This window comes from Leucoraja erinacea, chromosome 13, assembly GCF_028641065.1.
Source record: "Leucoraja erinacea ecotype New England chromosome 13, Leri_hhj_1, whole genome shotgun sequence".
In the NCBI taxonomy this organism is placed as follows: domain Eukaryota; kingdom Metazoa; phylum Chordata; class Chondrichthyes; order Rajiformes; family Rajidae; genus Leucoraja; species Leucoraja erinaceus.
In genome coordinates, this window is record NC_073389.1 from 5067310 (window position 1) to 5094317 (window position 27008).

Here is a 27008-nt window from a genome sequence, read left to right on the forward strand (position 1 = left end):
ACATCTGTGGAGGAGTCACTGCTGCCGGACTTGGAAAATTATGCAAGATTTTCCATGAATTCAACAGGGATCAATGGTTGGATCTCCAGATGTCGTATTTAAATAATACTCACCTCAAATGTTGTTTGATTTACCACACCCATCATTAACAATCACAATCGTGCCTGGCATTCATCTGCTCTCCCACACTGATTGAGAATGATAATACTATAGTTAGGTTTCTGCACAAACAAACTAGGCAGTAGCCCAGGCTCAAATCTCACAATGGCTTCTGGATTTACAACCAAGTTAATGCAACCACGGAAATGTTGTGTTGCCTATTCCACAGCATCAAACTCCTCGGGAAGCTTCAGCCCGGCTGGAGGAGAGCTGCTGACTGTCAGTGCAAGACATCAATGATGGTCTTGGTGCCCATCAGCAAGCAGTCTAGATGTTGAAATAAAGAACAGTAGAGGCTGGTTTACTGTGCTCCCTATATACTAACAAACTGTACAGCCAAGTTCAGCCTTACTATCTACAACTTTGCAGGCAACATGAACAATTATGAGATATAGTACAGAAAGAAGATTGAGATCTTAGAGACATGGTGTTGACACTAACCACTCTCTCAATGCCAGCAAGGCAAAGCAGCTAGTTATTGACTTCAGGAAGCATGGTGGAGTGCATGCCCCAAACAGCATCAATGGTGGCGAAATGGAAATGGTTGACAGCTTCAAGTTCCTTGGTGTTAATATTACTAACGATCTGTCATGGACCAACCACATTAATGTGACAACAAAGAAGGCACAACAACGCCTCGACTTCCCGAGGAGACTGTGGAAATTTGGCTTTTACCAAACTTCTCCGAATGCACCAAAGAAAGCCTATTGTTGGGTTACATCACAGCTTGCTTTGAGGCCCAGCTCACCCCAAAACCACATGAAATTACAGAGAATTGTCATCTCTGTCATCAGGCTTCTGAATGGTCCTTGCATAAGCTAACGGCTCCAACCGCCGGCCTATAACATCCTGAAGCCACTGTCTCCGGTAAGAAAGTGGCCAATTCGGCCACTCCAAGCCGCAGAGTGTGTTCGACCGTCCCGATGTCGGAGTTTGGATCATCCCGACGAGAGGTCCTGTACATCCGGCCGTCCGTAGCGGCGACCACAGAGGGTTCATGGCCCCGACCACGGATGAACAAAGGAGGAGGACTGACTGAACTTTGTTGCCTTCCACCACAGTGAAGAATGCTGTGGTGGATGTTTGTGTTAAATTCTATTGTGTATTGTGTGTTCTTTTTTTAAGTGTATCGCTTCTGGCAAATACATTTCACTGCACCTTCGTTGGTGCATGTGATGAATAAATTTGACTTTGGCTTTGAAGATACTGTTTGATTCATCTCTTCCCATTGAGGACATTGGACTTTGTCTCTGGAACTGGTGCGCTACAATGCTGAGATCTAGATTCTGCACTGTTTCTTCTCCTTTGTCTATTATAGTTTAGTTTAGAGACAGCGCAGAAACAGGCCCTTCAAGTCCGTGACAACCAGCAATCCCTGCACACTTATACTACCCTACACACACACTAGGGATAATTAATAATTTCACCAAGCCAATTAACCGACAATACAATACAATACAATACAATACAATTTATTTGTTGTCATTTGAACCTCATTGAGGTTCAAACAAAATTTGGTTTCTGCAGTCATACACACAAGGAAAAGAACCAAGACACAACACAATTTACACAAACATCCATCACAGCGCATCTCCTCCTCACTGTGATGGAAGGCAAAGACTTATCTCTCCCCTGCACTCCCCATTCTCCTCCCGATGTCAGAGTCAAAGCCCCCGGCGGGCGATGGTAAGTGTCCCGCGGTCATTGAAGCCGCGCCGGGCGATGCAAGGCCCCGCTCCAGGTACTCTTCAACCCCGCAATTCGGGCAGGAGATGTCGCCATTGCGGAAGCCCCGAAAAGCGGTCTCCCAGCAGGGACCCGTGGGCTCCCGGTGTTACTGTCCACCAGACCTGCGGTAAGCCTCCGAATCTCCGGGGTCGGGTGGCAGCAGATCGCCACCACAGCTCCACCCGCTCCGAACTCGGCCAGCTCCGCGATGGTGAGTAGCTCCGCAGCTCCGCGACTGCAGCCCCAGGTCATTCCGGTTGGAGGCCGCTCCACGGAGCTCGGCCCCAACGACAACGGAGACCCGACAATCCTGTACGTCTTTGGAGTGGGTGAGGAAACCAGAGATCCCGGAGAAAACCCACGCAGGTCATGGGGAGAACGTACAAACACCATGCAGACAGCACCCGTAGTCGGAATTCAACCCGGGTCTCTTGCGCTGTAAGGCAGCAACTCTACCACTGCATCACCAAGTTGCCCTTACACTTGAGTTTGACGTGATTGTACAGTATTAATGCATGGCATGTCTGATCTGTTTGGATGGCATGCAAAATAATGCTTTTCACTGCACCTGGGTACACAAGATAATAACCTAAACCTTCCAATCTGTTTCAATGGCCACACCCATTAGTCTTCCACTGAAGTTTACCCCACCTATGCAGGAGGATAGGTTTGGGCTGAAGTCATGTGCTATCCTTGCCCTGAGTCTGGGGCCCACATATGCTGCCCCTGCTCCCATGCTGCCCTGTCAATCACAACACGGTATCTGTATCTGGTCAGTGTGTGTGGGAGATGAAATGATGGTGCATCCCCATTCACACCATCTTCTAGCTGATCCTTCACACTCTGGCTCAGAGATCTGAAAGGAGAAAGGCACGGTGAGACTTGGGCATCCTTCCTCCATCTAGAATCAAAGCTGCCAGTGCGGGTAGTTGAGGCAGGTATTAAAACAACATTTAAATGACATCTGGACAGATACACACATAGGAAAGGTTTAACAGGGATATGAGCCAAACGTGGGAAAATGGGACTGACTTTTGTTTTTGACTGGATAGCAAACACACTATCAAAAGCTTTTCACTGAATGTCAGTGCTTGTGACAATAATACTAAACTAACTTATATGGGCATCTTGGACGGCATAGACAAGTTGGGCCGAAGGTCCGTTTCCGTATTGTGTGACTATGACATTGCTGAAGTACCAGAAAGATAGCAGAGGTTCCAGATGGTGGTTGATCATCACCTTCCCAAGGGCAATGAAGCATGGATGATATTGATGGCCTTGCCAACAAAGACCTGCTTTCACTCACTCTTCAAATGTAGCTGAAAATATAGATGAAGCTGATGACTGATAGATTTCACCATGTTATTTGCAAATTCATAAAGAAATGATTTGGTTTACACTTTGAGAAATCCTTTGGTTCCCTATTTTAAATAAGAATAGTCAATAGTCAATAGTCTATTTAATTGTCATTTGGACCCCTGGAGGTCCAAATGAAATGCCGTTTCTGCAGCCATACATTACACACAAATAGACCCCAGACACAACATAATTTACATTTTACATAAACATCCATCACATAGCTGTGATGGAAGGCCAAAAAAACTTATCTCTCCACTGCACTCTCCCCCCCCCCCCCCCCGATGTCAGAGTCAAAGTCATAGCCCCCGGCTGGCGATGGCGATTGTCCCGCGGCCATTAAAGCCACGCCGGGTGGTGCGAGGTCGAAGAGCTCCTGGAGCGGGGCCTACATCACTGCCCCGCGCGGCTGGAATGGCCGCGGGACTCTGCGAGCGCACACCGGGGGCTCTAACACCAAGACCCGGTGTGCGCTCGCAGAGTCCCGCGGCCATTCCAAGCCGCGCGGGGCAGTGATGTAGGCCCCGCTCCAGGAGCTCTTCGACCCCGCAACTCGGGCGGGAGAAGTCGCCGTTGCAGGAGCCCTGAAAAGCGGTCTCCCTCCAGGGATCCGCGGGCTCCCGGTGCCGCCGTCCGCAGACCCGCAGTAGCAGCCTCCGCATCAGCAGCAGCAGCAGCAGCAGCAGCAGCAGCGGCAGCGCTCCTCCACCGCTCCACCCGCTCCGGTCTCGGCCAGCTCCGCGACGGCGACGGTGAGTCGTAGCACCAGAGTCCCCGGCTTCTTCCCGTTGGAGGCCGCTCCTCGTTGCGGCCTCAACGACAACTGAGACCCGACGAGAAAAGGTCGGGTCTCCAGTGCAGGGAGAGGTTCAAAAGTTTCCCCCCCCCCCCCCCCCCCCCCCCCCCCCCCCCCCCCACACACACACCCCAACACAAAATAACAAAAACTACACAAAAACACAGACAAAAAAACAATAAAAACGCGGACAGGCTGTAGAGGCCGCTGCTGACCAGAGTCGCGCCGCCTACCAGAAAAAGAATGGCATCCACTTAAAATGTTTTGTGCTTTTAAATATGTAATAAAAAACACCTAAAGATACTCTACTTGCATACTCTATATACTCAGATACTCTACATGCTGGTCCTCGCTCTTACCAACTTCTCCTTCGACTCTTCCCACTTCCTCCAAGTCCAAGGCGCGTAGCTATGGGCCCCAGCTATGCCTGCCTCTTTGTAGGGTGCGTTGAACAATCCCTGTTTCCGGCGTACACTGACCCTATCCCCGAACTCTATCTCTGTTACATTCACAACTGCATCGGTGCTACCTCCTGCACCCATGCAACACTCATGGATTTCATCAAGTTCACCACCAATTTTCATCCTGCACTTAAATTTACTTGGACCATCTCCGACACCTCCCTCCCCTTTCTTGATCTCACAGTCTCCATCACAGGAAACAGACTATTGACTGACGTCTATTACAAACCCACTGACTCCCACAACTATCTCGACTACACTTCTTCCCACCCTGCTTCCTGCAAAGATTCTATCCCCTACTCCCAATTCCTCCGTCTACGCCGCATCTGCGCCCAAGATGAGGTGTTCCATACCAGGACATCTGAGATGTCCTCATTCTTTATGGAATGGGGGTTCCCCTCTTCCATCATAGATGAGGCCCTCACTCATGTCTCCTCGGTACCCCACAGCTCTGCCCTTGCTCCCCCTCCCCCTCCCCTAGTCGTAACAGAGACTGAGTCTCCCTATTCCTCACCTTTAACCCCATCAGCCATCGCATACAACACATAATCCTCTGAAATTTTCGCCACCTCCAACGGGATCCCAACACTAGTTACATTTTCCCCATCTCCACCCCTTTCTGCCTTCCGCAGAGACCGTTCCCTCCGCAACTCCCTGGTTAACTCATCCCTTCCCACCCAAACCACCCCCTCCCCAGGTACCTTCCCCTGCAACTGCAGAAGATGCAACACCTGTTCCTATACCTCCTCCGTCGACTCTGTCCAGGGACCCCGACAGTCCTTTCAGGTTAGGCAGAGGTTCACTTGCACCTCCTCCAACCTCATCTACTGTATCCGTTGTTCAAGATGTGGACTCTTGTACATCGGCGAGACCAAACGCAGACTGGGCGATCATTTCACGGAACACCTTCGCTCAGCCCGCCTGAACCAACCTGATCTCCCGGTTGCCAGACACTTTAATTCTCCTTCCCATTCCTACACAGACCTTTCTGTCCTCTGTCTCCTCCATTGTCAGAGTGAGGCTAAATGCAAATTGGAGGAACAGCATCTCATATTTCGCTTGGGCAGCTTACAGCCCAGTGGTATGAATATTGATTTATCTAACTTCAAGTAACCCCGGCTTTCTCTTTCTCTTTCTCTCTCTTTCTCTTTCTCTTTCTCTCTTTCTCTCTTTCTCTCTCTCCCTCTCTCCCTCTCTCTCTCTCTCCCTCTCTCCCTCCCCCCCTCCAAGTCGCACTAGCTTTTCACCCAACAAACAGCTAACAAAAGCCTTATCATTGTTACTTTTTTTGCATATCTTTCAATCATTATTCTTTATCTCTCTACATCATCATTTATATCTCTCATTTCCCTTATCCCTAACTAGTCTGAAGAAGGGTCTTGACCCGAAACGTCACCCATTCCTTCTCTCCAGAGATGCTGCCTCTCGCTGAGTTACTCCAGCTTCTTGTGTCTATCTTTCGTGTAAATCAGCATCAGCAATTCCTTCTTACCTAAAATGAAAAACTGATTTGAATCTGCACAGAATACTAGAAATCCAAGAAAAAATCAGTACATATTATAGACAACTTGTTAAACAACAGTCATTCTGAAACTTCCGAACGTTTCGCCAAACACCTCTGCTCAGTCCGCATTAACCAACCTGACCTCCCGGTGGCTCAGCACTTCAACTCCCCCTCCCATTCCCAATCCGACCTCTGTCCTGGGTCTCCTCCATTGCCAGAGTGAGCAACACCAGAAATTGGAGGAACAGCACCTCATATTCCGCCTGGGCAGTTTGCATCCTGATGGCATTAACGTTGAATTCTCCCAATTTTGCTAGCCCTTGCTGTCTCCTCCCCTTCCTTAACCCTCGAGCTGTCTCCTCCCATCCCCCCGCCCTCGGGCTCCTCCTCCTCCCTTTTTCCTTCCTTCTCCCCCCCCTACCCCCCATCAGTCTGAAGAAGGGTTTCGGCCCGAAACGTCGCCTATTTCCTTCGCTCCATAGATGCTGCTGCACCCGCTGAGTTTCTCCAGCAATTTTGTGTACATTCTGAAACTTCAGTCTGACAAACTGATTTTCCCATGAAAATCAGTTGCGTCACTCAATCTGAATTCATATATTAAAACTGAAACAAATTATATCATCTTGAACACATCCCTCTCTTCTGAAACCACATTATTGGGCTTGCAAGTAAAGCAAAAAATGTCAGAAATACTTACCACACCTCATAGTGCTGGAGTTACTCAGTGTGTCGGGAACTATCTATGGAAGGAATGGATAGGCAAGGTTTCGGGCCAGGACCCTTCTTCAAACTCAATGGATATGCGACCTACTTTAAAGAATTCGAGGTTCCACACTGTCACACTCATTGTGTTGTAAGCTACCTGTAAGGTGACAACTCTGCCACGGTGCTGCCAGATTATATCGGCAGAACACTGGAAAGGGAAGTATTGTTAGTGTCCCATGGTATGTGTGGTGAGGAATGCAGAAGGGACCCGTTGGTCAATCACCTCACTTCACACAAGTCACACTGTATGTTTGCCTGACTCCCTTGTGCAAGCTTCAACGCGAGTCCAAGGTCACGACATTTGTCTGCCAGTTTCACTGGAAATCACAGGGATGTTCCCACGTCACCACGGACAATGAACTTGCTGAAGCTGTTGACCACCTCGACGGAGTGCGGCTCAAAATGGTCGGGCTGAAGGAAGTTGAAGATTTATCATCACCGTCCATTCATCTGGTTAAAACACAACACACCATCAGTTGGTGAGACCACACTTGGAGTGTTGCATGCAGGTCTGGTCCTCTAGAGAAAGTTCAGAAGAGATTCACCTGGGCTTGTGGGCTTGTGTTATAGTGAGAGGTTGGATAGGCTGGGACATATTTCTTTGGAGCATAGGAGGCTGAGGTGTACACGATCATGAGGGCATGGATAAAGTGAACATTCACAGTCATGGTGTGGGGTAGTAGGGAAACAGGCCCTTCGGCCCAGAATCTGCACCAACCAGCATCACCCATACATTAACACTATCTTACACAATAGAGGTATTGTGGGGCAAATGAAAAATTCTAAAACCTCTGTCCCACGGTACGAGTTCATTCTAAGAGTTCTCCCGAGTTTGCCCAGATTCGAACTCGGAGATTTACGGTAATGACCACTTGTCGGTACTCGGGGCTCTCGTGGACATTTTTCAACGTTGAAAAATCTTCACAAGTCCTCCCGTGCTTACCTGCCGTTAGCGTTATGAACCGCTAAGAGGCGTCCTCGAGCACCTACGTACCCGCTACGTTCATTCTCCGTGCTTACCCCGCGTTTGATTTTTTTTAAACTCAGGAGAGCTCTTGGAATGAACTCGTACTGTGGGACAGGGTGACTTAAACTTTATTTAAGCTTTAAGCAACTTATTTAAGTAATACACGTCTTCAAAGCGCCTGGAAATTATCGCTGATACCACAAGCCTCGCCGGCCCGAGGCCCCGCACATGCGCACACTACAAGGGGCAAGTTTGAAGAAGACAATTAACCTACAAACTTGCACATCCTTGGAATGTGAGGAAAAAACAGAGCACCCGGAGGAAACCCATTCGGTCACATGGCAGAACGTGCAAACTCCATACAGCCAGGACCCATGGTCAGGATCGAACCCAGATCTCTGACGCTGTAAGATAGCAGCTCTATCACTGCACCACTGTGGGGTAAAGTAGGTATGTTACAAAACTTACCTTCAGCGGAGCTGCAGTTCTGTCACTGCCCGTGTGTGCGACTTTGGCGCCTTTGAGAGGGGGACGGGTTTAAAATGACGTTTTCTCCAGCCTGTTCAAATTGATCTTTGTCAGGCTGTTTAGTTGCTGAAGAAAAATCGCTCCGATATACGTTCTCTGAAGTTTTTTTAAAACTACGCTGGATAATTTAATATCAGGAGTAAACTAAAGCCGTCAACGCCGACAACGGGACGGATCTCACGTACCGGACAAAGCAAGGTACGCCATTTATTTTTACATATAAACGTGCTTCTTAGGATGCCTTTAATCAAAATTTCATGTAGCGAAGAGGTGATTTGGGCCCCATACGAACCGGCAGTATTTTTCCTGCCGATATGGGGTTTAAATTCACCACAACCGCAACGTTCCAATCGATCCCGTTCCACAAAATCCCACTCGCAAGATTATTAAAATGGCCATTCATTTACGGGAATAAAATACTAAATTCCTTCCATTTGGCCTATAAATTCATGACAATAAGATTTAAAAATCATGTTATATTGTGAATTCCTGTGTGAATGTTATTTGGACACTTAGGCTATTTAAAAATGTTAATCTTTTCTTAAGAAATGGATAGATGTTTAGATCTAGTAATTGAATTTTGTAATTAGCTACAATTGGGTAACTAACTAATTATATGCTTTAATTTCAGGTCATCCAAGTAAGATTGATTTATACTCTCTAGAATTTAGGAGATTGAGAGGGGATCTTATAGAAACTTACAAAATTCTTAAGGGGTTGGACAGGCTAGATGCAGGAAGATTGTTCCCGATGTTAGGGAAGTCCAGGACAAGAGGTCACAGCTTAAGGATAAGGGGGAAATCCTTTAAAACCGAGATGAGAAGAACTTTTTTCACACAGAGAGTGGCGAATCTCTGGAACTCTCTGCCACAGAGGGTAGTTGAGGCCAGTTCATTGGCTATATTTAAGAGGGAGTTAGATGTGGCCCTTGTGGCTAAGGGGATCAGGGGGTATGGAGAGAAGGCAGGTACGGGATACTGAGTTGGATGATCAGCCATGATCATATTGAATGGCGGTGCAGGCTCGAAGGACCGAATGGCCTACTCCTGCACCTAATTTCTATGTTTCTATGATTGTTTCATATTTGTTTCAGAATGCTTCAATATTTAATAACTGAAAATGTATTTCAGTTCTCTTAATTTTTAAGAAAGTTATGGGCTTTTGACTGTCCTCAATCAGAGCTTTTGTGTTAAGTCAATGGAAAATCAATAGGGAACAAGATGCTAATTTCCGAGCATGAAAATGGCCATAACCTTTTTAATACTGAAGATATGAAAGTGAATTAGGTGTCAAATCAAACTTTTTTTTAATGCTTTATCTGATGGGATAAATTGCAGACTCGATCTTTAAAATCTCAAAATTGTGTAACATGTCTAGGTAAAGGGACAGGGAAAACGAAACAGGGGGCATTATTTAAAATTGGTGAATTCAAGGTTCATGACATTGGGTTGTGAGTGACCCAAATGGAATATGAGGTGCTGTTTGCCAGCTTTCTCCGCCCTTGCTCAAGTTAGAAGAATAAGGTCCTGTGCCAAAACGTTCTCGGTCCATTCACTCCACAGATGCTGCCTGACCCGCCAGCATCAGCACGGACCCACACCATCCTGGCCACTCACTCATCTCCCCGCTGCCTTCAGGTACAGGAGCCTGAAATCTGCAACATGCAGGTTCAGGAATAGCTGCTTCCCCACAGCCATCAGGCTATTAAACTCAACTCAAACAAAACTCTGATCATTAATAGCCCATTGCACTTTATCTGCTAATTTATGTGTGTGTGTATATATATATTCAATGGTATATGGTCACACTGATCTGTTCGGTTCTGTATTTATTTATGCCTACTTTTTTTCTGTTGTGCTGAAGCAAAGCAAGAATTTCATTGTCCTATCTGGGACACATGGCATGACAATAAACTCTCTTGAATCTTGAGTTCCTCCGGCACTTTGTGTTTTGCTCGAGCTTCCAGCATCTGCAGTTCCTTGTGTTTCTGTGAACGAGGTTAAGCTTATTTCTGCGTGCGCTGGAAAGCAAAGAATTCAATAGTCTTCAATAACTGTTGGCATTGACATTCTTTGCTGATGACTTATTATGGCCTCTCGCTGTTTCCTTTTTCCTTAACATAGCTCGAAGTTTTTTAAGCCATTTAAGGAAAATGTTCCAAGATTGCCTGTAACTCATTTGTCCCCAATATCACCGAGTTCGTGCCTGTGGCCAAAACAAACCTTTCGTTTGTGTGTGGGTTTGGGTGTAGTTGAAATATAAAGTCCAATTAAAACAACTTTCCACAACAAGTTTCAAACTCCAACTTGCTGACTCAGGTAGCAGGCAAGGGGGCGGGCGGGCGGAGATCCGTGAGGTGGGTTTTTCCCGTACTGATGCGGGCGGGGGAGAGCTTTCAGCAACATAGCTTGTTGCAACTCAACGCTACAGCTAGAGTTCGCCGCAGGAGAAGTGTGCCGGCGCCGGGACCCACTGCTAGCGCCACCCGCCCAAGCAAGGAGTGAGGTCCCGCCGCTGCCCGGGACCGGGTGCCCTCTTAAACTCTCACCTCCAGTCAAAGTCAAACTCTGAGGAAAAGTTTCTGTCAACTTTGAGGACGTTTTGTCAACTTTGAGAAGAGTTTGTCAACTTTGAGGGGAAAGTTTCTGTCAACTTTTGAGAAGAGTTTTAACTTTGAGAAAAGTTTGTCAATTTCCAAGAGAGTTTCCGCGACATTCCAACCTGCTTCACCTGGAGCCGCCACTTCCGGGTGTAGTGGAGACGGGACGGGACGGAGCAGCCTGCGGTCGGTCGGTCGGCCGTGGATCTGTCGAGGGACGGGGCCGGGGGAACGGATGGCCGGGCCGGGCGAGTTGCCGTTGATCCAGATCCACAGCCGCCCAGAGCCGGCGGACGGTGGCGAGCAGTCGCCGCGGCTCCTCCACAGCCAACCTGGTCAGGTAAGATGCGCTCCCTCCCGCGAAGCCCGGAGACACCTCGCCCCTAACCTTCACCCGGCGCCGGGAGGGAGCCGAGCAACTCCGGTCATCGGGGGGAATTCCTACATTCCTATAGCGACTTGCACATCTCCCTGATCTCGGCCAGTGAGCGGGTTTGTGGAGAGAGCAGTGATAAGGGGGGGATTGCAACCAGGAGGGCAGGAGAGGCATGGGTCAGGGAGCCCCAGGGAGGGGTAAACAGTGTGTGGACTGGGGTGCGCGGGGAGGGTGGGTGGATGGATATAAGGGTGGGCATCGTGTGAAGAAGGGGGTGGACAGAGACTGGAGATCATGTAGGGAGGTGTAAATATTGGAGGGTGCAGTGATGTTGGAGTATTGAGGAGTGGGTGGCGGTGAAGATCAGGGGTACAAACATGTAAGGGGTTATGGGGAGAAGGCAGGAGAAAGGGGTTGAGAGGGAAAGATAGATCAGCCATGATTGAATGGCGGAACAGACATGATGGGCCGAATTCTGCTCCAATAAACATCAATTATTCCCAGAGTATCCAATAATGTATCCATCCCTCCCCTGATTATATTCAGTGACTGTCTTCCCGCCTTCCTGGGTGAGAAATTCCAAAGGTTCTGTTCCTGTTGGGTAAAGAAACATATTCTCATCCCTGGTCTAATTTTGTGTTCTTGACTGGTGGTCTAATCCCAGTTTCACCAGCATCATCCCGGCACCAACGTGTGTCTGTTTCCCTGAAACCCCTCTCATTGCGTTGTACCTGCAGAGGAGAGACCTCCGCAGAATGTGAATCCACAAATTATGTACAGTATCAAATTCCAAAGTCTGGCCCACGTTCCGACAAATAGTCCAATTTCCTCACTCCACTCTTAGTAAGTATCATCATTCTTGTGGGATTCCATGTCACTGATTATGGTGTGGAGGTTATTGCATCAAAGGAATTTCATTAATTCCACTTTACACATCTATAGAAGTTAGTTTGTTCTTGTCACTTACAAGATGCATCTTGACTCTTCTCTCTCTTATTGATTATTTGTTTCCCCTTTTTCTCTATCTGAAATGTTCACAATCCTCAAGATTACTGCTCTTTTAAGCAACATAAACTGGCTGTCTGTAATCTAACGTGATATTTATTTTGTTAGATTCAGATTCAGATTCAATTTTAATTGTCATTGTCAGTGTACAGTACAGAGACAACAAAATGCATTTAGCATCTCCCTGGAAGAGCGACATAGCAAATGATTTGAATGGCTGGACCACCTTTCTTGTCAGGATTTTTGTTCCTCAAAGGATTCTATGTTTGCCTTGATCAATGTCCTAGTTGTCATCCCTTCCAACTTAACTTCCCAATCTCCCCAAGCCTCAACCATTGTCATTTTCCTTTGTATAAATGTAAGATATTAGATTCAGTTTGAACAAAAGTCTCTTTTAACCTTGATATAATATTCTGTAGAAGCAAGAAAATATCGAAAGATAGCAGTTGGAATCTCTGACCTGCCCTGCCAGTAATGTTGACCTTGCCTGACCCTCTGACCCAATGCCATAGTCTCAGTCCCATTTCATTTGATGCCCTTCGTTTCCAGACAGCTACCTACATTCTTGCATAATTTCAGTGACTTGACCCCATGCACTCTGTGGTAGAGAATTCCTTATTTTTATTGTACTCTTAAATATAGAAATGTGTTCTCATCCCTGTCCCAAATGTCTTCTCCTTAACTGAAGACTGACCCCTTACGTTCTACAAACTCTTGCCAGGAGATCCAATCTCCCTGCATCCACCCTGTCAAGCCCTGTCATGGATTTACAGGGTTCAATGTGACCCCTTCCCAGTCCCCTAAACTCGAGTGGACACAGGCACCAGAGATCCAGTCCATCCTCACACCCACCACCATTCTGATGAACATTTGTTGCTGTTTTTCTATGGTGAGTGTATCTTCGCTGGGTATGAGGGACTAAAATGAACACTAGACTCTGGGAGGTGTCTGTATAGTTGTAGTAATTACACTTGTGGTAATTGCACCATCATAATATGATTACTGTGTCCCAAAACTCCTTAACTACAAGAATAGAGAAGTAACCAATCTGTACTACATAACATGAGATAAAACCTCCTGAACCTTTCATTCGGTCTGAAGTAGGACCCCAGCCTGTCCATTTCTTCCACAGGTGCTGCTGAGTTCTCCGGCACTTTGTTTTTTGTCTTAGTCTTCAACTTGCTGATCTACAAAAACATTTATTGTGCTGTGTATTAATTTTCTACACCATTATGCCAAATGTGGTCTGCCTGGTTTCTCCATAGATGGATGTCCTTCATGATGCCTGTTGCTTGCGTTTCTCATTTCCTGTTGAATCTGAAGCTGGTGCTTTGTCGACTGCACTAGCCCATGGACAACTCTTGCCCCCCCCCCCCCCCCCCCCCCCCCCCCCCCCCCTCCTGCCCCGCGCCCTTCCTCAACTCCACTGATTCTATTTCTTGACATCCCAAGCTGAAATCTTTTTTCTCTGTAGAAATGAGGAGCTGCAGATGCTGGTTTACCCAAAAGGACACAAATGCTGGTGTAACTCAGTGGGTCAGGGCAGCATCTCTATACTATGTGGATAGGTGGCGTTTCGAGTCAGGACCTTTCTTCACACTGAACGGCCCTGAGCCGAAACTTTTCTCTTTGTTGCCATCCTCCCTTTCCACTCTACCCTGTGTATCAAATATCCAGACGTATTTAATTCCTGAGAATTGGTCACTTTACAAAGCTGCTCCTCCACTTGACACCACACGCCTCTTGTACCTTGAGGTTTTTAAAGGCAGCCTGCTGCAATACAGAATGCATTTTCCATGCTCGGATCCAGATTGGAGCTGAGTGGGATGTTTGCTTCGTGACATCATCTGGGCAATCCCCCTTTTGCACAATACTCCACTTCCGCCTTGATATTGCTCTGTAACTTGAGAATTCTCCCTCCGCCCCCCCCCCCCATCTGTAAATTTTGCCACACCCTCTTGCGTTATGCAGCTTAATCTGATCAAAGTGAAACTGTAAGAGAATGGGTCCTCTTTCTCCAGTGCCCGACTCTCCCTCATGAATTGAAACCCTTTTTCATTACCCCACTTTTTGAGCCACACTCTGATCTGATTGACTGATTTACACATGACTGACACAGTAATCTGGAGATTATTAATTTTTATCCAGCTATTAATATTCTTCAAATAGAACCATCTTCTTGTCCTGTCCATGTCATTGGTTCCCTCATGAACCAAGACTACACTCTTTCTCCTCCACGTTTCTGGCCTCTTCCTACCTCCCAGTTCCCCCCCCCCCCCCCCTTCTACCTTTAGTCTGAAGAAGGGTCCCCACCTGAAATGTCACCCATCCTTTTTCTCCAGAGATGCTGCCTGACCTGCTGAGTTACTCCAGCACTTTGTGTCCATCTTTCTCCTCCAAGTTCGGCTCCAGCTCTCAGCTGACCCCGCCTCTTGGGTGACTAGAGTACTAGAGCCAGGAAGGGCCCAAACCTCTGGAAAGGTTTGGAGAAGACTAACTTCCATGGAGTCCTCCTCAGACAAAGCTCTTGCACAACAACAATTGCTTGCTTCATCAGGGTGATGGGCCCCAACTCATGACAACGCTCCTGAGCCAAGCACTGTTTGAAAATATCTCCGCCCAAGCAAGAGACTACACATGTCTTCATCCCCGTGTCATTACAGATGCCCATGACTCTTGGGCAAGTGTCTGATCTGTTATCTCCATTGGCCTGGCACCAAGACAACAATGGTCACACAAACTCTGCTGCAGGAGGCTTGAGGGGCTTGCAAAGTTAGCATTCCGCAGCATCGTCCCAACAAATGAGCCGTTGAGTGTCCTGACATACACGGCAACTAGGATGTGTGAAAAGACCCTCGGCTTTAGAAACATAAAAACATAAGAACACAGTGCCTGGTGGCATGGGACTCGAGTCATAGAAACATAGAAAATAGGCCATTCGGCCCTTCGAGCCTGCACCGCCATTCAATATGATCATGGCTGATCATCCAACTCAGTATCCTGTACCTACCTTCTCTCCATACCCCCTGATCCCCTTAGCCACAAGGTCCACATCTAACTCCCTCTTAAATCCCTCTTTAGTTTAGAGAGATACAGAGTGAAAAACAGGCCTTTTGGCCCACCGGATCTGCGCTGACCAGTGATCCCCAGATATTAACACTATCCTACACACAGTAGGGCCAATTTTTGCATTTACCAAGCCAATTAACCTACAAACCTGTACATCTTTGGAGAGTGGGAGGGAACTGAAGATCTCAGGAGAAAACTCATGCAGGTCACGGGTACAAACTCCATATAGACGGCACCCGTGGCCAGGATGGAACCCGGGTCTCCGGTGCTGCAAGCGCTGTAAGGCAGCAACTCTACCGCTGCGCCACACGTGCCGCCCTTTGTGTTGTCAAGAAGTTGTACATCCCGAGGGCTGAGCAGCTGAGAGACAAGGGCAGAGAAGAATCAAAACTAATCAGTGCCTGCAGGAAGGAAGCCATGCCCTCTTCTCACTGCTACCATCAGGCACGAGGTACAGAAGCCTGAAGTCCCACACCACCAGCTTCAGGAACAGCGACTTTCCTCCATCCGTCAGGTTCTTCAACTGACCCGTACAAACCTAATCCCACCTCAGTAACGAAGCACTGTGGACCACTTCTTGCACTACAATGGACTTGGTTTCTAATGGTACATTTTTGGACCACTGTCTTTCTTTTAGCACAGTCTTTTTCGCTTCGCCCACCGGTGGAATAGGTGTACAATTTCTGCTTTTGTGTGTTGTTTGAGTCTATTGGCCGGTAATGCCTCCACAATCAAGATTTTGATTGTACTTGTAACTCTCTTGCTCATACAATGGACTTGACTCGATGGAGCACTTGGATGAGCACTTGAACCATTACTGGTCAACGGTCATTGACGTCAGTGTCATTGGCATCAGGTGGTGTACAAGATGACCTTCTGTAGTTTGGTGAAGTGGAAGGTCAGATACATTCACACCCTCATCTCTCTCATCTGGGAAAGCCTTCCAGAGAACCTCTGGAACACCTCCAGATCATGTACAAGAACGGGCACAGATCCAAATGTAGTTGTCATGGAAACCCATCTCCACCACCCCATGCAACCCATGATTTGTACAGCTAAGTTCAGCAGCTCCACACCCTTGCAGAATGGGGTCAAACAAAACTCTGCTTCAGGCTGGAGAAGGGTCACCCCCTACACGTGTTCTCCAAAGATGCTGTCTGACCTGCTGAGTTACTCCAGCACTGTATTGTATTTATGTGAACCACCTCTGCAGTTTCTTGTGTTTCTGTACTACTGTCCTGTCCCTTCTAGTCTTTCTTGTTGAAATACTGCCCTTCACATCCAACAAGCCCCTTGCTGGAGTGGAGCTGATCTATAGGTGGTAGAAACATAGAAAATAGGTGTAGGAGTAGGAGTAGGCCATTCGGCCCTTCAACCCAGCACCGTCATTCAATATGACCATGGCTAATAACCCAGAATTACTTCCCCGTTCCTGCTTTCTCCCCATATCCCTTGATTCCATTAGCCCCAGAGCTATATCCAACTCTTCCTTGAATACATCCATTGAATTGGCCTCCACTGTCTTCTGTGGCAGAGAATTCCACAGATTCACAACTCTCTGGGTGAAAATATTTTTCCTCATCTCAGTCCTAAATGGCCTACTCTTTATTCTTAAACTGTGACCCCTGGTTCTGGACTCCCCCCAACATGGGGAACATTTTTCCTGCATCTAGCCTGTCCAATCCCTTAATAATTTTATAAGATTCGATAAGATTCCCTCTCATCCTTCTAAATTCTAGTGAATGCAAGCCCAGTTGATCCATTCTTTCATCATATGTCAGTTGCGCCATCCCGGGAATTAACCTGGTGAATCTACGCTGCACTCCCTCAATAGCAAGAATGTTACTTGTTACTGAAAGAGTTCAACCTCCACCACTGAACCAAGGCCACTCCAACCTCAGCATCAGATGGTTCTCATGTGTTCATGCACAGATCTAAGCTTTGAGTCATCGATGAGTCATTCAGAAAAGCAATCAGGGGAGTGAGGTTTTCCATCAAATCGTGTCAATCTTCAGGAAAGGAGAGGAATTGTTTTGCATTAATTGGCAAGGATGGTCCCTATTGTCCAAGACTGGGAAAACCACTGGAAGGTCCTCCTCGAATGCCTCCTCCCAGTGGCTGAAGGGCTGCACTACAAGGGGCAACATGGGTTCCACATGTAGACAGGAATACGCCTGGTCTTCAACGTGTGAGAGGTCCGTGAAGGGAAGAGAGCAGAATTAGGCTCCATCACAGACCCAACCCCATTGCTGATTGAGGTCAAACAACCTGTGGTTCCATCCTCTTCATCTCTCGCAACCTTACTCTTCACAGGCAACGCACCACTTGCTGGAATACGGGACGCAGAGTGCCGGAGTAACTCAGCAGGTCAGGCAGAAACTCTGGACAGGTGACGTATCGGGTCGGGATCCTGCTTCAGTCTGATGTAGTGCGGGGGGAGAAAGAAAGCTGGGAGGGAGGTGGGGCTGGAGAAAGCCTGGGAAATGATGGGTGGATACAGTTGAGGGGGCGGCTGGGCAGGCGGGTGGACAAAGGCTGGGATGAAAAAGAGATAAACGGCTGTGAGTTAAGGAGAGAAGAGCATGAAGTGTGGAGCCAACATCTTGCTGGTTTGGTTTTTGTACAGACTGAATGGGTGACTGTTGCACCCCCCACCACTGCCATTCTGGAAGCAGGCTCACTCTCCAGAGGCCATTCTGCAGAAGGAAGGGCACATCAACAACTGTGGGAGGGAAATTACTGGAGAGGATTCTGAGGGATAACATCTATATGCATTTGGATAGGTAGGGGCTGATTAGAGATAGTCAGTATGGTTTTGTACATGGGAGATCATGTCCGATTCCGATTCTGATTCAATCTTTATTGTCATTGTGCAGTGTACAGTACAGAGACAATGAAATGCAGTTAGCATCTCACCCAGAAGAGCGAACATGAGCAATAAATATATATATGTACATACAGTAGTAGTAGTGCAATATTTCTGGGGGAAGGAGTGTCGGGGGATGGGGGGTGACTGGCAATCAACAAGGTGTAGAGTTAAGTAATGTAACAGCCGCAGGGAAGAAGCTGTTCCTGAACCTGCTGGTCCAGCAACGGAGAGACCTGTAGCGCCTCCTGAATGGGAGGAGGGTAAACAGTCTATGGCTGGGGTGAGAGCAGTCCTTGACGATGCTGCACGCACCTTTGCAGACATCATTTGCTTTGGACAGACTCAATGGAGGGGAGTGAGGAACCGGTGATGCATCGGGCAGTTTTCACCACCCTCTGCAGTGCATGTCTCATGAAGTTGATTGCTTTTTGAAAGAAATAACCAAGAAGGTTGTTGAGGACAAGGCTGTAGACCAGTGGTTCCCAACCTTTTTTTGGCCATGCCCCACCTAATCACCTCTAAAATCCTGATGCCCCCCCCCATGTGGTGATATATAAATGTTATCATTTAAAAAGTGAACTCCGTTTCAGCTGAAAAAGCTTAAAACGGCAATACCTTGGTTTAAACAAGCTTCAAAAGTACATGGCATCCATGAAAAAGAAACATGAAATAAACAAAAGACAGTTAAAGTTCTGAGCAAGAAATTACTACAAAATTGTAAAAAAAAAGAAAAAAACATTAGGTGGTATTAAAATAATAATAATGATAAATATGATAATAAAAGAGTATTCACAGGTAATAAAGAGAGAGAAAATTTCTATATTAGAATATTGAAATATTTGTGGATTGTCTCATACGAAAAATCGACAATTTGGACCCAGACCTCCTCAGTCGCGCTCAATTGCCCCCCTTAAAAATCAAATTGCCCCCCCTGTGGGGCGTACGCCCCATGTTGGGAACCACTGCTGTAGACATTGTCTGTGTGCACTTCAGCACGATCTTTTGGTAAGGTTCTGCATGATAGGCAGCTGTAGAAGTGTGATGTGTGTTTTAGCTGGAGAGAGGAAATGTAATCAGTGTGCAGGTAACTTGCAGACTGCATCACATTCGGATTCTTATTGTGAACTCCATTGTATAAACGTGTAAACATCTGAATTCATTTCTTTCATCTTTCGACAGCCCCAAGGTAAAATTAGACAACTGAGAAGTCTGATTCAACAATATATTTGCAACAAAGATATCTACAACAAAATTGTCTTCTGGAGGTGTAAAGTGTGGATGTGTCTTTTGGCTGTTGTAGTGTTAATCATCACTTTAGTATCCGCTGTCATCATCGGCATCAGTAAGTAAAATACTTATTTTATTATTATTTTTATTATATAATTCCCATCATTGATGTGACGTCGTGAGCAAATACTGGATAAACCTGGAGTAGATGTTGATCCTATTCAAACATATTCCAGGCATAAATAATCTATAACCCCACAAATAAAGATGGCACACTGGTGGGACTAGTGTAGATGGGGCAACTTGGTCAGCAGGGACATGTTGGGCTGAAGGGCCTGTTTCCGCACTGTGTGACTCTGTGACTATTGTTATCCTGCCTAACTATTATTTCAGTGTGTTAGAACGGAGAGGAGGAGCAGGAATCACAGTCCCACAGAGGGGGTGGGGGGAGGGTTAGGGGGAGGTCCCATAGTGGGGGGGGGGGGGGGGGGGGGTTAGGGAGGGAGAGGTCCCACAGTGGGGGGGGGTGGGGCGGGGGGAGTGGGCCGGTGAGGAAGAGTTTTTTTACTGAAGGGAAGTCTGAATTAGATTCTTGACCCGAAACGTTACCTATCCATGTTCCTCAGCGATACTTCCTGACCTGCTGAGTTACTCCAGCACTTTGTGTCTTTTTTGAAAGTGCAATAGCATTTTCACAGATCACTCTTTGGGTTAGAAGTCAAAGAGAAATTAATGAACGATGTGGTTTTCAAACTTCAGTTTATGCTGCGTACATGCGTTAAATTAAAAGTTAACACCTTGTGGGTCAGAAGAAATTGTAGATGCTGGTTTAAACCAGATAGACACCAAAAGCTGAAGCAACTCAGCAGGACAGACAGCATCTCTGGGCAAAAGTAAAGGTGATGTTTCGTGTCAAGATCCTTCTTCAGACTGGGAGTCAGGGGAAAACACTGTAATGGCAATTTCCAACTTTTCCAATGTCCAACTTTCTGTTGCGATTACTACAAAGGCAGGTAGGAGTGAACTTACGCAGACAATAAAAAAAACTGGATCCTCCAGTCGTTATATTCAGTTTAATTGATTCTTTATTGAAGTAGTTGCCCAAACAAAGAGATGATTCACACCAGGTATTCCTTATTCTCATACAAGCTGTAACTTTCCATTCTCTCCACTGGTAAGAACTGTGTACTCTCTCCCCTGTCCGCCCCAGTCTGATCTGGCCACTCCCTCTCCTGGTATTATATATGTAACGTTCATCTACGTATCAAAAGTCCACCCCCAAGCGTACAAAATTATACTGCTAGAAATATCTAGACAAAATAATAATAATATGCTAACAGTAACTAGCTTAAGCATGAATGGCTCCTACAAACACATTGTGGTTTAGTTTAGAGATACAGGATAGAACCAGGCCCTTCGGCCCACTGAGTCCATGCTGACCATTGATCATCCATTCACACTGGGTCTGAAGAAGTGTCTCGACCCGAAACATCACCCATTCCTTTTCTCCAGAGATGCTGTCCGTCCCGCTGAGTTACTCCAGTTTATTATGTCTACTTTCGATTTAAAACATCATCTGCAGATCTTTCCAAAACGCACTAATTCTATGATGACCCACTTTCTCATCCACCCCCTGCACACTAGGGACAATTCACAGCGGGCCAAATTAACCTACAAATCCGCGCAGAAGCACCTCCTTGCCAGGATCGCTGAGCCCCTACTCAGCTCTGACTCATTGAAATGACCCCTTGTTTGAAGCCCAGGTTTAGCATTCACATCATTGATGGATTTACATCAAATCAAAACATTTATTTTAGGAATGTTCATTTTTTAATAGCTTTATGAATCCATGCTGCGCCAAGAAAAACGTAAAACTGATTTAATATTATTTTCAGTCTTGATGTTTGTGCTTATAGTATTGTGGAATGTCATCTTGTATAACTTTGAAACAATATTATCAACTCTTGCAATGCTTATTTTAGACAAGAAGGTGCCGATACACATATCAATTAAAAATTAAGCTACATCTATCAATAATTATCCCTATCAATATACCCCCCTCTTCTGTTTTAATTTTGTGACCAATCAACATCTAATTTGGGTGACCAATCAACATCTAATTTAAATGAATACCTAGAAAGTTAAAAATGACAAAATGTGCCAATCCAATTTTAACTCAAGAGGTGCTGGTACCATACTGGTGCTTACCGTTGCAGTAACTGCATGGGGCTCTTGGATTCCTCCCATGTGGAGTTTGATAGAATGTGGTACCACTGGGGTTGATCGAAGACACAGTTGGCATAACTTAACGGCTCTGGCAGTGTCGCTAGAGACTTGAGGAGATATCGCAGTGGAGCAATCTACTGAGGATAGACACAAAGAGATGGAGTAACTCAGCGGGTCAGGCAGCATCTCTGGACAAAAGGAATGGGTGGCGTTTCGTCACCCATTCCTTTTGTCCAGAGATGCTATCTGGCCCGCTGAGTTACCCCATCTGTGTCTATGGTTTAAGCCAGCATCTTCAGCATCTGCGGTATAAACCAGCATCTGCAGTTCCTTCCTACACAAATCTCTTGAGGATTTTGTTTTTAAAAGCTATCACTTGAGCAGAAGGGAAGCCTCTTGAATGTAATGTTTGTGGATAATTTAGTTATTGTTTCATGTCTCAGGGGCCACACCACTTGATGATGAGTTCATCGATCCAAACCTCAAGATTCACGGAGCACCCCGGTATTACGTTGGAAGCATGAGGCTTCCTAACAACTCGTTCACACCTGAACTAGCAACACCCCAATCTAGGAACTTCTCCTCCTTGGCAAACACATTGAAGACCATGGTAAGATAGTGAGTAAATATTAGCACTAGTTAATCATCTCTGTATTTGCAGACCATCTTTCTGTTGACACGAGATGCCAGTTCTGAAGCCTCGAAATAAAATGTTCTCCGACAAACTTGCTTGGAATCTGTTCCAGACAATCAAATAGTGTTCGCTTTAATCCTTTAATGATCAGAAAAATAATTTACCAAGCCACAGGCTACACAGAGGAGTTGAACTAATTCTCTCCCTCTCTCAGCCATGATCACAATGAATGGCGGTGCTGGCTCGAAGGGCCGAATGGCCTCCTCCTACACCTATTTTCTATGTTTCTATGTTTCTCTCAGAGAGCTTGGACAATGTGAATGTTGTATGATTCTAAATGTGAGTGGGCTTCAGGATGACGTTGAGCTGCCAGCAGTGAATGAAGCATCTTTTAATTTAAGGTGTCCTGTTTATTCAAGTGGCTTACATTTCACTACAGTTCGTGTTAGTCCACATTAGTCCATCAAAATGGAGTAACAGCTTGCAGTTGGTTTAGCATTTTTAGAAACAGCATGGACACCGGCCCTTCGGCCCACCAAGTCCACGCCGGCCATCGATCACCCAATCACACTAGTTCTATGCTGATCCAGTCCCTACGCACAAGGGACAATGTACAAAGGGGCAATTAATCTGCATGTCTTTGGGATGTGGGAGGAAACTGGAGCACCTGGGGGAAACCCACGCAGTCACAGGGAGAACATGCAAACTCCACACACAGACAGCACCCGAGGTCAGGATCGAACCTGGGTCTCTGGCATTGTGAGGCAGCAGCTCTACCGCTGCGCCATTGTGCTGCCTGTAACAGCATAAATCATGTGATTATTAACTCTATATTTTAGGTAAAGCAAAATATTTGGTTGATGCTTCTGTGCCCACACGTTACAAATCTGAATGTCCACTCTGATGGTCAGTCAGAAGTTATTGCAGCAGCTCCAGTTAATATCTCTCTGTGACAAGGAGCAAACAGCATCACTGAACAGTGCAGTCACCATTGCAACCATCAAACTGCGAGAATTGATGAATTCTCGTGTTGAAGATGATTATAAAAACATATTAACTTATTTAGAATGGTGCGGTGCAAGCTTTACTTCCCATTGGTGGTAACGTGGGAATTGATATCATTGTCATATGAACTGACACTGGAGCCACTCGGACTATTTTTTATTAGACTTTACCTTGCATGAAACGTTATTCCCTTTACCCTGTATCTATACACTGTGGACGGCCTGATTGTAATCATGTATAGTCTTTTTGCTGATTGGATACCACGCAGGTTAAAAGCCTTTCACTGCACATGACAATAAACTAAACTAAAAGTATTTTGGAGATTTGAAGCTTGCCTTGTTTAATACCAAAAGTATTATTATTTTCCAGCTGCAGCAACTCTACAGACAATCCCCAGCCCTTGGCTATTACTTTGTGGACAGTGATGTCTTCTCGTTTAGGTAAAACAGAATATGTCCATTAGATAATTACGAATCGGTGATTTAAAGTGTTTACTCAGTGTGTGTGTGTGTGTGTGTGTATATAACACTGCAGAGTAAAACCTACCATCCAGTTTTATATCTGTTCGTTAGTGGGATTCCAACGTGTCGCAAGCGGAGACTGGTACAAGGATGTGTGAGGATGGTGAACTGGGCATTCTGCTTGGATGTGTACACACATGTTGAACTCACAGGTCTTAGTGAAAACAGATGATGATTGTGAGCAAAGCTGGAGTAGACATAGAATATACAACAGCACAGGAACAGGCCCTTTGGCCCACTATGTCCGTGCTGAACATGATGCCAAGTTATTGGTCTGCGTTATTGTCAAGTTAAGGGCCTGTCCCACTGTACGAGCTAATTCAAGAGCTCTCCCAAGTGTAAAAAAAAAATCAAACTCGTGGTAAGCACGTAGAATGTACGTAGCGGGTACGTCGGAGCTCGGGACGTCTCTTAGCGACTTGTAACGCTAACGGCAGGTACTCGGGAAACGCGGTAAGCTCGTGAAGACTCGTGAAGATTTTTCAACAAATGTAATGAGCAAAGTCTTTTCAACAAATGTTGAAAAATGTCCACGAGAGCCCCGAGTACCTATGAGCGGCTATTACCGTAATTCTCCGAGTTCGAATCAGTGGAAACTCGGGAGAACTCTTGAATTACCTCGTACAGTGGGACAGCCCCATTAGTGATCTGCCTGCACATGATCCACATCCCTCCATTCCCTGTATATCCATGTGACTATCCAAAAGCCCCAACACCCCCATCATATTTACCTCCACCACTACCCCGGCAGCACGTCCCACGCACCTACCACCCTCTGCATGTGCAGATTAAAACCTGCTCCGCACCTCTCCTTTAAACTTTGCCCCTCTCACCTTAAATCCATGCACTCTTTGATATATGTGCCCTAAGTAAAAAGTTCTGACTGTCTACCCTATCTATGCCTCATAATTACATATACTCCCATCAGGTCTCCCTGCAACATCTAACATTCTAGAGGTCTAAGTAATTTTATAGAACGATGTACTTCTAAGAATGTTGTATGCCTATTTACTAGTTCAAATCAAAATATTTAATATCCTGGGAAAATATGGTGATTAAATATGCTTTATTCCTTTGAGAATAATATTCTGACACCAGTCATGTTAACTCGAACCTTATAAATTTCAGCAAATACATTTTAGTTTGAAATAATGAGCTAAGTCTTTGTCTGCAGAGAGGGCATAAAGCTGGAGCTAGCTAATCAGTAAACCAGTGCACACTGTCCCATCTTCCTCAACATTGAATTCACCAAAGGGTGAGTAACATGTCCACTATCACTACAGCACAGTGCGTCAAGTCTGACGTTCTGCCATTCACTGAGGACATGGGTGATACTTGTATCAGTCTCTCTCCTGCAACTCTTGGATAGAATAAATTACTCAATCCCGGGTTTGAAATTGTCAATTGGCTTGGCATCAATTTAAGGTGAATCATTCCAAAGCACTACCACACTTTAGCTGAAAAACAGGTTTCGTTTTCTCTCCTCTCGAAACCTTCACCAATCAACGTGATCGATGGGTGGTGTGGACCCGGTGGGCAGAAGGGCCTGTTACAGCACATAAACAGGCCCTTCAGCCCAACTTGCCCAACTACACTAGTCCCACCTGCCCATGTTTGACCCATATCCTTCTAAACCTATCCTATTTATGTACCTGTCCAAGTGTGATAATACCTGCAAACTATTTCTGAACTAAACTGTAACCCTCAGCATTGATCACACTACCCTCCAGCTGAACATACCAGTCAAATTCCATGCTGCATCTCTAAACTGAACTATTGGGGAACTAGAGAAAAGGCAACAAAAGGAAGTTAATTCTTGTGACCCAATAATGGTTCAAAGGGGGATTTTTGGCAAATGCATATTCAGCCTCGCAGTGCAGATTTGAAGCAGTCAGCTGTTTTAAATCAGTATGTAACTATTTGTAAACTGGATTGTGACTATTTAAAAAATGTTCTAATGAAAATGAAACACTGGAGTCGCCAGCCACAGAACTTAATGTGTAGGAATGAACTGTAGATGCTGGTTTAAATCGAAGGTAGACACAAAATGCTGGAGTAACTCAGCGGGACAGGCAGATTCTCTGAAACGATATCATGTTTAGATTTAGAAAAAATTAGGAGTGACATTGTTGAACCCTTGGTTAAATTTGATAGGACTTGGGGAAGATTTATTCAACATTTTCACATGATATAAATTGTCCCCTCTCCAACCGTTATAATATTTCTTTTACCTTTATATGGTGGAACGGACTTGATGACAAACAGGGACTTAAATTGTTGAAATTCTTTGCAGCCCAGATTTTGTTTTGTTTATTTTAGTTTAGTGAGTATTGTTTATCTCTTTTTTCCCTTTTTTTCTTTTTATCTTTTTGTTTTTATATATACAAGTTGTCGTTTAAACACTTAACTATATTTACATAGTGGAGGTCTATACTCAATGTGTATTTTGACACTGAACTCACACTCAGGTTATCTGAATGGTGGCCGATTAGGAAATGGGGAGATGCAACGAGACCTGGGTGTCATGGTACACCAGTCATTGAAAGTAGGCATGCAAGTGCAGCAGGCAGTGAAGAAAGCGAATGGTATGTTAGCTTTCATAGCAAAAGGATTTGAGTATAGGAGCAGGGAGGTTCTACTGCAGTTGTACAGGGTCTTGGTGAGACCACACCTGGAGTACTGCGTACAGTTTTGGTCTCCTAATCTGAGGAAATACATTCTTGCCATAGAGGGAGTACAGAGAAGGTTCACCAGACTCATTCCTGGGATGTCAGGACTTTCATATGAAGAACAACTGGATAGACTCGGCTTGTACTCGCTAGAATTTAGAAGATTGAGGGGGGACCTTATAGAAACTTACAAAATTCTTAAGGGGTTGGACAGGCTAGATGCAGGAAGATTGTTCCCGATGTTGGGGAAGTCCAGAACTAGGGGTCACAGTTTAAGTGTAAGAGGGAAGATTTTAGGACTGAGATGAGAAAAACATTTTTCACACAGAGAGTAGCGAATCTCTGGAATTCTCTGCCACAGAAGGTAGTTGAGGCCAGTTCATTGGCTATATTTAAGAGGGAGTTAGATGTGGCCCTTGTGGCCAAAGGGATTAGGGGGTATGGAGGGAAGGCAGGTACAGGATACTGAGTGGATGATCAGCCATGATCTTATTGAATGGCGGTGCAGGCTCGAAGGGCCGAATGGCCTACTCCTGCACCTATT

General features: G+C 45.8%; 1 protein-coding gene across 1 annotated transcript in view; it reads left to right on the forward strand.

Annotated features, from left to right (window-relative positions):
• The first annotated feature begins 10656 nt into the window (after positions 1–10656).
• LOC129702567 (suppressor of tumorigenicity 14 protein homolog) overlaps positions 10657–27008 on the forward strand; it is a 53693-nt gene continuing 37341 nt past the window's right edge. The window contains exons 1-5 of the mRNA XM_055644345.1: positions 10657–11203; positions 17627–17680; positions 19362–19524; positions 22079–22245; positions 23644–23714. Of these exons, the coding sequence (XP_055500320.1) occupies positions 11099–11203; positions 17627–17680; positions 19362–19524; positions 22079–22245; positions 23644–23714 (560 nt within the window). The 5' untranslated portion in view covers positions 10657–11098. The remainder of the gene's footprint in view (positions 11204–17626; positions 17681–19361; positions 19525–22078; positions 22246–23643; positions 23715–27008) is intronic.